This window comes from Saimiri boliviensis, chromosome 4 (assembly GCF_048565385.1).
Source record: "Saimiri boliviensis isolate mSaiBol1 chromosome 4, mSaiBol1.pri, whole genome shotgun sequence".
In the NCBI taxonomy this organism is placed as follows: domain Eukaryota; kingdom Metazoa; phylum Chordata; class Mammalia; order Primates; family Cebidae; genus Saimiri; species Saimiri boliviensis.
Genome location: NC_133452.1, coordinates 91,991,719 through 92,007,794, shown reverse-complemented (window position 1 = coordinate 92,007,794; position 16,076 = coordinate 91,991,719). Strand labels below are relative to the sequence as shown.

Here is a 16,076-nt window from a genome sequence, read left to right as displayed (position 1 = left end):
CCCTTTTGTTTTATAAGTAAGGAATCACCGCCCACAGTTACATAGCCAGTGCCAGGGGAAGTCAAACCCAGAATGGCCTCTCCTCTTCCACTGCCCTATGACGTGATATTGCCTCTACTTCCTACATGACATAAACACCTAATTTCTCCCTGCCTGTGAGGGTGGGAGAGAACGGACAAGGAACACAAATACCAGTCCCTCCAACTGCTGCAAATCCTCAAATAGATCCCAATGAAATGCACAGGCAGAATGAAGGCAGGATGTCAGAAGTCCATCTGCTATGGTTCAGGTACTTTGCAAGGGACAAGTCTCAGCCCTAAGGCTACTCAGTGGAGAGCTCAACCTCAGGGGCAAGAAAATAGGTGGACAACTTCATTCAGGGTTTCGATGGGCTTTAGAGAATGATGCCACCCCAAATCTGAGGGAGATGCTTTGTGGCAAGCCATTCTTCTTTATTACATATCTGGGACACTGAAGGCTGTCAAAAATAATAACTACCACAGTAACTAACATTTGGTGACCACCACCTTGTGGAGGACATTGTACTAAGTAGTTGACACGCATTATCTCATTTGATCCTCACCACAACCCTATGAAATAGGCCCTGGTATTATCCCTCTTTACAGAAAAGGGAACGAGAAGTTAAGCAACCTGCCGAAAGTCTCAGAGCCTGAAAGGTTAGCCCACCAAACAAATCCAGCCGGGTTTGCCAGCCTGCACAAACAAGGGTCGGGTGGCCTAGGGCAAGTCATTCCAACTCTCAGAACTTCACTTTGGGATGTCAGTTGGGGATAATGATACCTGCCTTGCAGCTATGTCATGCAGATTAGATATAATACATGCAAAGCACTTAGGGCAGAGTTTATATTGCATCAAATTGTTCATACAATGGAGCTCTTTTAGCTTTCTCTTCCTGTTGTTATCATTTACTAACTAAAAATTCGTGAAGGAGGACATAAGTCTCTTTATATTTCAATTTGATTAAGTATGAAATGAGGGCACAATGAGGCCACTGGGAGGCCATAGGATGATGGACACAGTAAGAGACCCTCAAGGACACTTTGCTTATCACAGTTTCATCCAGCCAAGGGAGGACAGGCTATTATCCATGTCATAAAACTAGACAGGGGATCTTTATGGACTGGAAAATGGAAAGCCTTATTTGACTTACAAAGAGCATTATTTCTGGATCCGCTTAAGATTCCCAGGGGAAAACTGAGCTCACTTCTATAGTAATACAACAGTCATGACACAGACCAGTTACAATGTACCAATGCCAGCATCTTGCACACATTGTCAGTCTCATTCTCACAGCAACCCCAGGAATCTGGAATTCTTTTACCCATTTCTGTAGAGGAGGATACAAACCTAAGTAAGCCTTACTCATAAGTCCATGATTAAAATACTGCACTTATTAGAAAAGTGTGCTCGCAAGGAAAACAATCAATTCAATGTACTGTAAGCAAAAGAAAACTTTTATGATTAAATAGTATTTTACAAATTCCTGAGTAAGGAACCAGAACTAGGAACAGCAAATTACCTAACTATTCATCTATCTATCTATCCTATCTACCTATCTATCTATCTAGCTAGCTATCTGATCTATCTATCTATTCATGTGTCTACTGACCTATCTTTCTTTGTCTTTCCTCAGCCTTCTTGTCCTTTCTGTAAAGCACCTCTGTACCCTTCCTCAGCTCTTATATAGAATTAGCCACACCATACTTCTGAAGTCATATGCAACTGGTCTAGCCTCTCATGAGGACTTCTTTTCAAGTACCTAAGAGAATCTTATTAGTCCAGCTCGAGTCAGGTGTCTTCCAATGTTTGTAGTGGTCCAAAGCATGAACCAGTCTGCACTGCAGAGCATAGAGAAAGAGGTTGATGCTCAGGGGTAGATCAACACGAGGAAAGGTATCCTCTCTAGCTATACTGCTTTCCTATAAGATATTCAAGCACTTTTTTCATTCCAGAAAATTCAAACTAAGCATGGGCTGAATTAAGGCAAACATTAATTGACCAATGTGTAATAAAGATATTCGACAGCTAAATAAATTGATGCAGGCAGAGCAATTAGTATATGTAAAATGCGGAGCAGCCAGGGAAAGTAAAATACACAAGACTGGTCTCCTAGCGGAAGCTTAACATGTTGTTTGAGTTTTATAGCAGGACTGTCTGATAGAAATAAAATGAAAACCACATGGATAATTTTAGACATTCTAGTAGCCACATGTTTAAAAAAGTAAAAGGCAGAAGATAAAATTCATTTTGGTAATATATTTTATTCAACCCAATATCCCCAATATCATTTCAATGTACAATTAATATTAAATATTATTAGTGAGACATTTTATATTTTTGTACTAAGTGTTTGAAATCTAATGTGTATTTTGCATCTCAATTTGGATGCAATTTTTAATTGGAATTATCTGATCTGAATTTAATTTCCCAGAGTTTACAGTTGAAAAAGTAGACCTATAATTACATGTTCATTATTTTATATTATTTTGTTAGATATCAGGGATGAAGTTAATTCATGGCAGAGTTTCCTTTTCCCTGAAATTCTATCATTGTTAGCGGCGAGGGGACAGAAGATGCTGACCTTACAAACCGCTGATGGCAAAAGCAAGCAGGTTGTGTCCTCTCCTGGTAATTGTACACTGTTGGTGCTAACCAGGAGACAACAGCCCATGTAGACAGCACCTAGTGACAGGTCCATGGGCTTTTGCAGAAACCAGGTGGGTAAGGGTCCGTGAGTAAAGCCATGGAAAGACCACCAAGCCTAACAGCCTCAATTCTGGCACCAGGCAAAGTCCCCTGCCAGAAAACCTAAGTTTGAGTTCTCATACTGTCTTCTCTTTGGTATTTCTGGGCCTGGTAGGATCTCGACTTCTCTTATTCTTTTTGTTCATGTTTTGATTTAGGGAAGGAAGAGACCGCTCCAGCTCCCTTTTCTTGGCATCCCAATCTTCATCACGCTCATCCAGAGGCAGCCCCTTCTGGTGGGCAGCACGGCGGTGGTCCTGGCACTCGGGCTCTGCCCTAGGAAAGAAGAGAGGGGCTTCTGAACTTGGAGCAGGAGAGCCTGCCCCAGACTTGAAATCGGCCTCTCTTCACAGGCTCTGCACACAGCAGTTCAGTTGAGAAGGAAGGAGGCCAAGTTTGAGCAATTCCAAGCATACACTTAGGGAAGGTCTCAGACACTAAAGAAACTACTTGGAGGGGAGGAAAAATTGTGTGACCTGAGTGAGATGTCAACAGACTCAAAGAGAGTCATTTAGCTTGAAGAAAGTGCTGCTGATTCTTGAAGTGCTCACATGCATAGGGCACCCTGCATATGAGTGGAAGATTGTTTTCTTTTGTTTTTAGTTGTATTTTTTGTCATGATAAAAGTGATGTGTGTTCCTTGTATAAAATGTAAAAGTAAATATAAGGAAGAAAATGAGAATGACTCATAATCACATATGTTTTATATGTATGGAGGGATTATGTAAAAATATAGATTATTATAAATGGACAGATGGATGGATAGACAATTAGGTAAATAGAGCATTATACACACATAGACAATGGGAAATACACACATATACAGTTTTGTATGAGGCAAAAGGTGAGCAGGTGACTTGCTTAAAGGCAGTTGCAAGAGTCACTTTACAGAAATAAAATTTGAACCAATATGAGGACAAATGGAACTTAAAAGGATAGATAATGGTATAGGCAAGGCAAATAGCATTTTAAGTGCAAACCATTATAAAACGCACAGTTTATTCAAAGGACAGCAAACTTGGTAGTCCTTCACCCCAAGCTGGAGGTGACGTTTCAAACTTCAGACCACACCAGTCCCTCCTCTGCCTAGTCACTCTCCGCCTTGCATTAGTGTTATTTATGTAAACAAGTTATTTCTTCTCCCAGGTAGTTAAACTTCTGGATGCCTAGCACTATATCTGGTTTATTTTAGGTCCTTTTTAGTGTCTAACTCAATGACACACACACAACAGAACTCAAAATTGTTTGCTAAATGATTGGTTTATCACTTAGGGGACTAAATCAAAAGCCAAATTGTTTCCCAATAATTCCTAGGATATTCAGAAAATGATCACATAGTGTCTAGGTTTCTTTCGAAGTTCTCTTACATCTTTTTTCTTCATCACCTATCCTAGGAGCTAACTCACTCAAAATGTGAATCAATAAGAAATTCCTTAAGTAACCCCCTTGCCTGAAGTCTAACCATCTTCAATGCCACACAGTACCACTGCCGACTCCTCTACTACACATGTGAATTGCTAATGCATCTAGTTCGGCTTGTGAATCCCCTGATGAGCTCACACTCTTCTGCTTGCCTGGCTCACTGGGCTCACTGTGGTTACCCACCCCCTCACCTGACCTCATCCTCCACTCCTCTCTAGTGTGAATGCTCTGCTTAGCCAGGCCATTCAACCCTACGCTGTCCCTCCACTATCCCTCACCTTCTCACATATACACACAACCTATACACATTTCCAAGTTGGTGCCTTCACTCTGAATCAACAGTTTTTCTCTGTCCTCCATCAGTCAGCTATCTTTCAAGACCCAGGTTAATTCCCCCTTAATTCAGGATCCTTCTTCCTAAGCCCTCTAACTGTCAGAAGGGAAGTTCTTAGTGGGAACTGATAAATAGAGATGACTAACACATGATGTGACTGACCTTTGTTGTTTTTGCCGGCTCAACACTTTTTGCCTAACTTTTCTTGGCAATAGCACTCCCACGATTTGGAGGAAAGCACTCCTCCTGCATTTCAGTTATGTTGGGGTCATATTTCATGTTCATCCCTGGTCACTAGGGAGGGGCTGAGATTACCTAGAGAAAGTCAGTAGAGGACAGCCAAGGACAGGTCCCTGAGGAATGTCTGCATTCACAAGGCATGCAAGAATATATCATGAGATTTATTCTTAGAAAAAACATATTTAAAATGTCATAAGAAATTATCAGAGAGGTAAAAGAAAACTAAAAGAGAGTAGCATCAGATAAAGCAAGAGTTTCAAAAATATTACATACTGAATTAAGTGGAGGTAAGATATGAATTGAGAAGAGGCAATTGGTATAGCACAAGGAGCTCCCTGATGACTTGGGTGACAGCTGATTTAGTACAAGGATGGGGGAAGAAGTCTGAAGCGTGGGTGAGGGATGAAGAAATGGAGACAATTACATAGATTAGCTTTTTTTAAAAAAACATTTCCTCAAATTTAATGTTTCAAAGAAGAAAAACTATCATCATTAATACTGCTATAGTTATACATATATATATATATACACACATATATATGTGTTATATACACATATATATATGTGTGTTATATACATATATATATGTGTTATACACACACACACACACACACATATATATATGTTAAAGTTCCAAAGCTATATATATGACTATCAAGTAGTATCAGTAAGCATTCCTATCATAACATTCAAGCAAATGAAATAACGTTGCCTTCTGAGAGAAAAACATATTTTGAAACTTTTACAAGCAGATGTAAAGACAGTTGACATTTCCAACAAGGCATATATACTTTATGAAAATCTATTACATTCCCAATTTAGTACAAACTCAAAGCTAATCTAATTTTGATATTCAAAATGCACCTCTCTCCTCTGGATCAAAATGAGATAGTAGATCCTTCCAATTAACAGACAACTTAAACCTACTCAATTCAATTGCTAACAAGGCAGGGGAGGGACATGTTGTCCTTCCCCCACATTTAAAGAACTTAATGTTTACCATGATCTTAGATCTTGCAAACACAAACTACTAAAGAATTGAGGTGTTTCTTGATTTATATAGAGTCAAAATTCTATTCCACTGGGGAGAAGACAAAAAGGGAAGTTGTTTAATGAGTATGGAGTTTCAGTTTTGCAAGATGAAAAAGTTCTGGAGACCTGTTTCACAACAGTGTAAATGTCCATAACACCGATGAACTTCAGACACAGTTAATATGGCACATTTTATGTTATGAGTTTTTCGTCACGATAAAAAATACACACAACTATTAAAAAATTCTGGTTTTTACACAAATTATTACTGTAAAACATATAGGACACTGTAAGCATAAGTGCTTTTCCTTTTGGATTAAAATAAAAGTAGATTAGCTTTTAAGTGGCTTAGACATGTAGGGAAGAAGAAAGACACAACGGAATTCAGAAGGGCCTCTAACTTTTTGTGTGTCTAATAATATCTATTTGAACATGCTCACAGTCCAAAAAGAAGTCATAGGAAGGGGAAAAGAAAAACACTAAAAATACAAGAGAAAGAGTAAAGGTGTAACAAAGAACACATGAGTAATGAATGGTCTTCCAGAAGACACAAAGGACTGGATCAAGGGTCTACATGGAGGGATAATACTTTACAAAGGAGAGACAGGACGGCAAGAAGGAACTGATGTTAAGTGTTTTTATGTAAATGTACATAAAACCTGCAGGTGTGGGAGTTGAGCAATGTGTAACCCACGGCTTCAGTATTCTTTCTAATATATAAGGAATACCTCAGAGACAGACTTAGGTGATAGGGCTTTGGAATTGTCAATGAAGGATTAGGTTAGGAAGAGATAGCTAAGCTGCTCTGAGGGCTCAAAGAAAGGTGGAAATATTCAAACTGCTGTTGATACCATATATTTACATGCGGGATTTTATCTCACTGAACAAGCATAGAAATGGAGAAGACAGAGATTCATCTAAGGTTGGGAATTTTGGGTTACATGCTGGGTTGAGAATTAATAGCAGGAATAGTGGGAAGAGAGTGGAAGAATGGAGTGTATTATGGTACCCAGATGGTAGAGGAAATTTACTGAGACTTTCAGAGAGGTGATAGATTAGGAGGAAAAGGAGAAGTTCAATGACAAGAGATCTTGATGAATTCAAAGACCTGTGTGATAATCCAAGAACTGATAAAGTGAAGAGAACTATGGTCACATTGTGGTATGTTAGGATTTTAAAGGTTCAGTGAACAATGTCTGCTGATGTTGAGGTCCACTGCAGATGGAGATCATTGAATGCAGGGGATGATGGCTGAAATTGGGAGAAAGTGAGTATGTGAGTCAGGACTTAAGGTTCTGTTTCTTTATTCTCCAAATCATCTCGATTGTGATACTGGATATTTCTAATATAAGACATTACCTTTAAGAGAATGTCCCTTGGGTTACTTCTATAGATAACTAATCGCATCATGGCAAAATTTTCACTAGTTCAACTTTCTGAATATAACTAGATTTTCAGGTTCTTTGGAGGGCACTCCATCATGGACTGCCCCTGTAGATAGGATTGCTGTCTACATCATTTGGTTTCCAAGTAACGATGCCCTCACTCTGATACTTTACTTTCTCTTGTATTAATTGCTTGTCAAAACAATAAAATTCTAAGTTTCCAAATTTTGTTCTATCGCTCTCAGAGCTATAATTGTTATGCAAATTATTGGTGCTTAATTATGTTTGAATGCTTGGCTGAAAAAAATAAACAGGAGCGAGATAAGTTCTTTAGTGTGTAAGTAGGGCATTCACAGATGAACAAAGAAGTTTTAAAAGATAGAAGAGTACTGAAAAATACAAATCTAATTCACCTGCCTCATTTTAAATATGAGAAAACTGAGGATCAGGAAGCTGCCTTGACTTGCACAAGGTCACACAGCTAGTTTGGATGCCTTTTGGAAAGCCGAAGGTCGTGGTTCTTGCACCATGTCCCACCTTCAAACTTGGTATCCCAATTCCCTTATCTGAGATAATTTTTGTATAATCTAAAACAACATGTTAATATAGTTTTGACCCCCAAACTGGTCTTTTCAGTGAAACATTAGTAAAAATAACTCAACTAAAAAAATCAATAAAAATAATAGTCCATTGACTGGATTTCCTCATTTCATTTTCATCGACCTGAAGCCATAGAATCAGCCAAGATCTTGATCACAGGCCCCTTTTCCTCTGCTCTTTCTATAGGTAGAAAAAAAAATACACAAACTTACTTTTCCAGAAATGCCACACAGGCTTTCTGCCCATAGATCTGTGCAATCCTCTTTGGTGTGTCTCCAAAGAAGTCGGGGGCGTCGATGGCAGCATGCAATGCATGGAGAGCTTTGAGTACATTCAGATGGCCTGATTCCGCTGCAAAATGAGCTGGAGTCCAGCCCACATTGGTAACCAGGCAGGGCCTGGCTCCATATTCTATCAGGAGCCGTATCATCTCCATTTGCCCTTAGATTTAGCAAGAAGGAACAGAATGAGGTTAGGATAAAGATGTCCTGAGTGGCCTGAGGCCAGCGCCAGCCTAGGTAACACAATAGAAGGGGAAACTTTGCCTTTGGGGAGCCTCCAGTTTCCTGTCATCATCCCTCCCTCTCTTTTCCCTCTTCTTACCAGGGACTCAGTGCCCTACCTCACCCTATGAACCTTGTTCCCACCTAGGGCCTGAACCCTACAAGCCTTCCCTGTCCTCCTTCCAGGACACTTCCCTCACTGGTGCATTGCCACAGGCCAGGCCCTGCATAGGAATTTTTCTTTCTCTTTCTCTCAGGCCACACAACCTGCCTATTGGTAAGGCTCATTCTGCTTTTGGCAGTCTCAGCGCTGAGTCAGAAACAAATATTTTAAGTCATACTTACATGACAGGTAGCACAGGTTAAGAGCACAAGCTTTCTAGCTGATAGATGTGATTTCATATCCTGACAGTCCCACTTGCTAACAAGTGGCACCTCAGACAAGAAACAAATATCTGAGGCCAGTTTCCTCATTTGCAACTTAAGAATATTACCCCTTATATCATTGACTTCTAGTGGAGTGAAGGTGAAATTACAGACATGAAGTACACAACACAGTGCCCAACACACAGCAAATGTTCACTAAAAGGTGCTTCAGTATAGCTACCATCGTTTTGTACTTAGATTTTTGCAAAAATATCCCAACTAATTTCTCTGCAGCCAGCCTTGCTTCTTGTCAACCCATTCTCCACATAGGAATCACAATAAATGTTTAAAACGCAGAGTTGACCATAGCACTTTCTTACTTAACATTCTTTAATGGCTTTCTGTTACCAAAGCCTTTGAGAAGCCCATTGCCTGGGTTTTTGCTGCTATCCTCCTCCAGTCCTGCAACTGAGCTATGTCAGGCATGGGGGATTCGGTGATGAGATAAACAAATTACCCATCCTTCTTTGTGATGCTCTATTCCTGTTGAGAGGGCAAAGGACTAACATTAACTGGGAGCAGACTATATGATAGGCACTGTACACTCATTATTTTACTGAATCCCCATCACAGGACTCCAAGGTGGCATTACTGCATGCGTTAATTAGGTGAATATCTGAGGCCCAGAGACAGTAAATAACTTGCTTGAGGTGCTACAACTAATAAGCTGTGATGTGAGGATTAAAATGTTCCATCTGGGGCCGGGCTTGGGGGCTCATGCCTGTAATCCCAGCACTTTAGGAGGCTGAAGCGGATGGATCACTTGAGGTCAGGAGTTAACCTGGCCAACATGGAGAAACACTATCTCCATTAAAATACAAAAGTTGGCTGGGTGTGGTGACACACACCTGTAATTTTAGCTACTAGGTGGCTTGTGGCAGGAGAATTGCTTGAACTGGGGAGGCAGAGGTTGTAGTGAGCCAAGATTATGCCACTGCACTCCAGCCTGGATGATAGAGTGAGACTCTGTCTCCAAATAAAAAGAGAGAAAGAGAAAGAGAGAGAGAGAGAGGGAGAGAAAGGAAGGAAAAGAAAGAAAGAAGGAAGGAAAGAAGAAAGAAAGAAAGAGAAAGAAAGAAAAAAGAAGAAAGAGAAGAAAGAAAAGGAAAGAAAGAGAGAGAAAGGAATTTTCCATCTGACTCTAAAGAGATGTTTCTTCCACTCCCCCACATTGATATCCTCATGAATGAATGGTGGACTCAAAAGGACAGATCTACTGGAGCATTGCCCACTCACCTTTGCTTGCAGCCCAGTGAAGTGGGGTCCTGTCGTTCCAGTCTACGTCTTTGTAGTTTGGGTCACAGAGACCTTTCTTCAGAATCCTCTTCACTAAGCTGTGGTCTCCAGCAGCCACAGCTTGGTGAAGCTTTGTCATGTCTGACATTTTGGTCAGTTCCATGACAGAAAACAACTGTGGGAGAGACATGCCACTTAGGAAATTCTATGTAATCCTTTATTCTAGTGAGTAATCCCATAGATCTGTGTATCGTTTACTTCCTTTCCTGGCGCATGTATTTACCTCTAAGTTTGCCTCATATGTGTAGAATGAGTGCGTACTTAAACCTTAGCTCCTGTGGTTAGTGTGTGCCTGTTCCCTACCCTAAAACTTGGTGGCTTCCACTGCAAACAGAATTGTGTCTAAACTTACAGGCTGACACACTGCTATCTGGCCTCAAACCATCCTCCAGCGCTATTTCCTACTTCTACTTCAGAGTTCTAGTAGTGTTCCCTTACATTACCTGTGTAATCCGGTGCCTTTTCTTTCTTATCTATAAAATGGATATAATCTCCCAAGGTTGTTGTAAGGATAAATGTCAATTCCTATAAAAATTTATACTGGACACAGAGCAGGTGCTCCGTGAAAATTAATGGTATTAGTATTGTTACGCCAGTTGAGATGGACACGCAAACACACAAATAAATACCTAAAAGTTGTTATTAATGTTATGCTCAAAAACAATAGTGTAGGAAACAGCTGGTACCTTAGCATGAAGCAAGGCAATGACACCAAATTGGACCTGTAATCACGCCATTCACCACACACTCAGAGTAAATTTTAAAAAGCCAGTTACATAGGAACATCTTAAATGAAAAAAATAAGAAATATTTTTATTAAATCTTAATCTTTGATTACTTAATAAATGTGTTTTTAGAATATTGTACAATGAAATGTGTGAACATTTAGAAAATACTTATCACCATATAGACCAATATTTTCCATGAAAAAAGTAGGATGTTATGAAATCATGCATCAAAAAAGAGGTCCATTTGATAGACCAATGGATTATAATAAAACAGTATAGAAAGTGCATTGATATCATTTCGGATTCCCCATTGCAACTAACCTTTAAGACGTTGCCACTTATACAATTTTGTTGTAGTATCAAATATCCACAATTTTCTGAAAATATTCCTCCTTTTTCAACTTTATATGTATAATATATTATTATATGTACACATATATATTATATGTGCATACATATATATACATATGTAATATATGTATCTGCAATATAAGTGTGTATATATTATATATGTACATGTGTGTATACACATATTATATATAATTATATACGTAAATATATGTATGTGAGTATATATATCATATACATATGTGTGTGTGTGTTTGTGTGTGTATCTCTCTGTATATAACCAGATTGTCTTTACTTACTTTAACCAGAACAACAAACTGAATGCAGGAGCAGATACAAGAATCCAGCTGTCTTCTATTAAGTCAGATATTAAAGAGATTGGGCAGGGGACAGTAAACCTATGTGACTAGTCACATTTCTTCTGTTTTGGAAAATATATTTATTTTAATAAAATGTCATTTATATTATGTGTAAGAAATTTATTACAGCTTTTTAAAAGAGCTAATCAATATTTAAAAGTTTTCTCAGTTTTAATTTCCAATAGAGTAAATCGATAGCTATAACCCACATAAACAAAAGCGCTCTGAGGCTCACAATAATTTTTAAGAGCATAAAGGTTAAGAGCTGCTGACGTAAACAAATCAGGGGCTGAGATAGAAAACGAGAGTGGAGAGAGTGCCACCTGAGATGGGACCATTGGGACTGTCTCTGATCTCAAGATTTAAGTTGAGATCACAAGGAGGAGCCTGAGTCAACTTCACAAAGTGTGAGGAACAGCAGCCCCTGGGAACTTGTTAGAAATGCAGATTACTGGGCTCAGCCTCAGCCTAACTGAATCTGAAACTCCTGATGGGGGCCCAGCCATCTTTGTTGTAGTAATCCCGCCAGGTGAATGCCTTGAAATGTGAGAACAGCCCTAGAGGGAGAGAAAGAAAAGTAAAGGTAATTAAAATACAATGCTCTAAATGCCCAGGGGACAGAGAGAAAGAGCCATTCACAAAGACTAGGAAGAAAAAGGAACTTTTTCTAAAAGTAGTCTAAGCTGGGTCCTGAAGGGATGAGTCAGAGACAAATTGGCTACTGGTGGAGGTGGAGGGATTCCCCAACTGAAGGACAGCGTCTGTGGCTGGAGTCATACACTGCAAATGGCAAGTAGTTCCTAATGTGTAAACCAAGAATCAACAAACTTTTTCTGTAAAGAGCAAAGTAGTAAATGTTTGTATGCCAAGAGGAAAAAAAAAAGAGGAGAAAAAAATTATGCCAAGAGTCTATTACATAAAAACTCCTGCCCCACCCTGCCCCACTTGCCTGGGGTGGATCTTTCCACCCTCTTTGTACGCAGCAGCCCTCAGTTGGAGATATTCTTAAGAATATGAGAATAGGCCTGAGGAGGAAGGGCCTGATAGGTCAGTTTCGCTCCGCCCTAGTGATGGTCAGATCCCATTGAGCTCTCTCTCCTCCTGGAGAGGTCATCTTCGGTTAGCAGGCAGGAGACAAGGAGGCTAATGGAGCCACCCACTCCCATACGAAGATTCCACTGTTCAGTCCCAGCAGTTGCCCCCAGCAGAGTCCCCATTGTGTAGGTGGTGACCAGCAGGGCCCCAGGAAGTGGCCAGGCATAGCTGAGGACTGCTGAGAGGGCAGCAGGGGCAGAGGGCGTTGTCTGGGCTTGCTCTGAGAGTCTCACTGTGCTAGCCCATAGAGGTTTAACACCTTAAGTGGTGAACCACGGGCCTACAGAAACAGGGTGAGCCAGATTTGGCCTGTAGACCACAGTGTGCCAACGTCTGATGTATACAAATCATTGGAGATCTTGTTAAAATGCAGATTCTGATTTAATAGGCCTGGAACCTGAGATTCTGCATTTGTAACAAGTTCTTACAGCACTACTACCTCACTTACCACATTCTGAGTGACAATGTCTCTGTGACTGAAAAGCAGGGTACAGACTGGCAGGAAGCAAGATTGGAGAGCTGAGGAGGGAGTAAAGGTGTAGCAGCTGTTCCCAACTTAAGGGTTACATGAGAATCAGCAGTGGATTTTTAAAAATACAGACACCTAGGCCTCAGTCCAAAAGGAATCAGAATCTTTGGGTGTGCAGGACAAGGACTGGGCATGTTTTGTGAAACAGGTGCGCTCTGTAGATACTATGTTAGGTAAGAGAGAAGATGGCACAGACTGCATTTTACTTTTAAAACTCATTTTATAGAAATCCCTTACACTGGAGCGTTCAATCACTGATAAAATAGTAAACAAAAATGCTACAGTGATTTTAATCTGAAGGTGCCGCTAAAACAAAACCATTTTAAAATCAGTATCTAGAAGTCGTTTGCTTCCCTTTCATAGAAGGCTTTAAGCAGGTTTATACTTCAACCAACCCCGTTTGCCCCACATTTAAGTTCATGCCAAGATTCCATAACTTCCCAGGGGTGAGTTGCAATTCAAGTGGAAGCGTTGTGCATCAATATTTATTTCCAGAGAAATGGAAAAGCTGATTCTAAAAAATCATATGGAAATGCAAGGGACCCAGAAGAACCAAAACAATCTTTTTTTTCTCTTTTTTTGAGACAGGCTGGAGTGCAATGCAATCCCGGCTCACTGAAACTTCCGTTTTCCGGTTTCAAGCAATTCTCCTGCCTCTGCCTCCCGAGTAGCTGGGACAGCAGGCACGCACCACCATGCCTGGCTAATTTTTTTATATTTTTTAGTAGAGACGGGGTTTCACCATTCTGGTCAGGGTGGTCTCCATCTCTTGACCTCATGATCTGCCCGTCTTGGCTTCTCAAAGTGCTGGGATTACAGGCTTGAGCCACCGCGCCCGGACCCCAAAACAATCTTGAAAGAGAACAAAGCTAGAGGATTCGCACTTCCTGATTCCAATAAGCATGTCAGGACAATTCAGTGACAAAGTAATAGTCTTTTCAGCAAATGATGCCGAGACAACTGGATATCTACACGTAAAAGAATGAAGTTGGTCTTCTCCCTCACAGATATTTATTCCTGTGTTTTCCTCTAAGAGTTTTATAGTTTTAAGTCTTTATTTTGAGTTGATTTTTATGCATGACATATTTGTCACAAAACAATTGAACATAAATGTAAGGATTTTTTTCTACACTCTCAATTTTATCCCATTGATCTAAATATCTATCTTCATGCTAGTACTACACAGTCCTGATTACTGTAGCTTTGTAGTACGTTTTGAAATGGGAAAGTCTGAGTATTCCAATGGGCTATATACCCAAGAGAAGAAAAACATATATCCATATAAACATTTTTACATGAATGTTTGTAGAAGCATTATTCATAATAGGCAAAAGCAAAAACATCCCAAAGGTTTGTTAGACGATGAATAGATGAATAGATACACAAAATGTGGAATATCCATATAATGGATTATTTGACAATAAAAAGAAATGAAGTACTGATACATGCTTCATGGATGAACCCTGAATCAACATGCTAAGTAAAAGAAGCCAGTAACAGAAGACCACATATTGTATACTTCCATGTATGTGGAATGCCCAGAATAAGCAAATCTAGACAGCTAGAATGTATATTATAAGCAGCCTAGGGCTGGGATGGAGGCTGGGATGGGGAGTGACTGCTGAGAAGTACAGGATTTCTTTTTGGGGTGGTGAAATGTTCTAAAATTAGATTAGATACTTTCACAACTCCAAAATGCCAAAACCCACTGACTTGTATACTTTAAATGAATCCAATTTTATGGTACATGAATTACGTCTTAATAAAGCTGCTTTTAAAAAACAAATAACTATTAATTAGAGGCTTTCTACAAAGCAAAAACATTTGTTTGCAGAAAATATATAAATTCACTAGCCTAGCCTTGACTACTGAAATGTATCAGTTGGCTCTTTTAGCAACCAATCCTTGTGAATCTGATTAAATGCACTTGATTTCCTATCTTTCTGGTAGAGACACATCTACTAGAAAGATAGGAAATCAAGTGCAAAGTAGTCAATAAATATCAGTTCTAATACATGTGAGTGATCTTTAATAATTATAGTAAATAAGAAAGGGTAATATAAAAACACCTACTGTATCATGTGAAATTCGAGGAGCTCTGTGCTAGCAGGCAGTCTTCACTATCCAGAGTGTTGTGTCCATACCATGGAAACTGACTCCTCCTTCCTCATGAAAGCCAGCCAGTCAACTTCAGCTTCCCTAGTTGTCTGGTGGGGTGAGACTCCCCGTCTGCTTCACACTCTAACACTTCAGCAGTTTCAGCCATCTTTTTTAGTCCAAATGTGTTGGTCCTTAACGGGTTCTTTTCAAATAGTGTTTAATTTTAAAAAAATCAAATAAAAAATGTTGTGAATGATTGCCCACATAACACTGTGACGGAGGTAGGCTGCTTAGTGACCACTTATCTATAGGAGATGTGAGAACTGTTGGGGAAAGCCGTGCCCGGTGGCTTACGCCTGTAATCTTAGTACTTTGGGAGGCTGAGGTGGGCAGATCATGAGGTCAGGAGTTTGAGACTAGCCTGGCCAACATGATAAAATCCCACCTCTACTAAGGATACCAAAAATTAGCTGGGCATGGTGGTGGACACCTGTAATCCCAGCTACTTGGGAGGCTGAGGCAGGAGAATCAGTTGAGTCTGGGAGGCTGAAGTTGCAGTGAGCCGAGATCCTGCCATTGCACTCCAGCCTGGACAACAGGGCAAGACTCCCTCTCAAAAAAAAAAAAAAAAAAATAGACCTGTTGGGGAGTGGGGATGGTGTGGGCACCTCACATTCAGAACCATCTGTCAGGTCTTGAGCAAGTTCCTTAATTTTACAGAGCTTTTTTTTTTTTTTTTTTTTCTTCACCAGTAACATGAAATTTTACATCTTTTTTTGTGTGTAGCACTATTAAAGATAATTAGAAAACACTTGGCACAGGGTAGATGCTTTCGCCAAAAAAAAAAAAAAAAAAAAAAATCTAGGTGCTTTTTTCTTGCTTCTTCTGTTTACCCCTTTCTATAAGCAAAAAT

At 39.8% G+C, this 16,076-nt stretch overlaps 1 protein-coding gene across 1 annotated transcript; it reads right to left on the bottom strand.

Moving 5' to 3' along the window:
- Positions 1 to 2,285: 2,285 nt before the first annotated feature.
- ANKRD66 (ankyrin repeat domain 66) lies at positions 2,286 to 15,205 on the bottom strand. The gene is given in 5 exon segments (XM_074397077.1): positions 2,286 to 3,042; positions 7,992 to 8,220; positions 9,945 to 10,119; positions 11,913 to 11,996; positions 15,137 to 15,205. Coding segments are annotated over 5 exon segments (756 nt in total). The 3' UTR covers positions 2,286 to 2,843.
- Between the last annotated feature and the right edge of the window lie 871 nt (positions 15,206 to 16,076).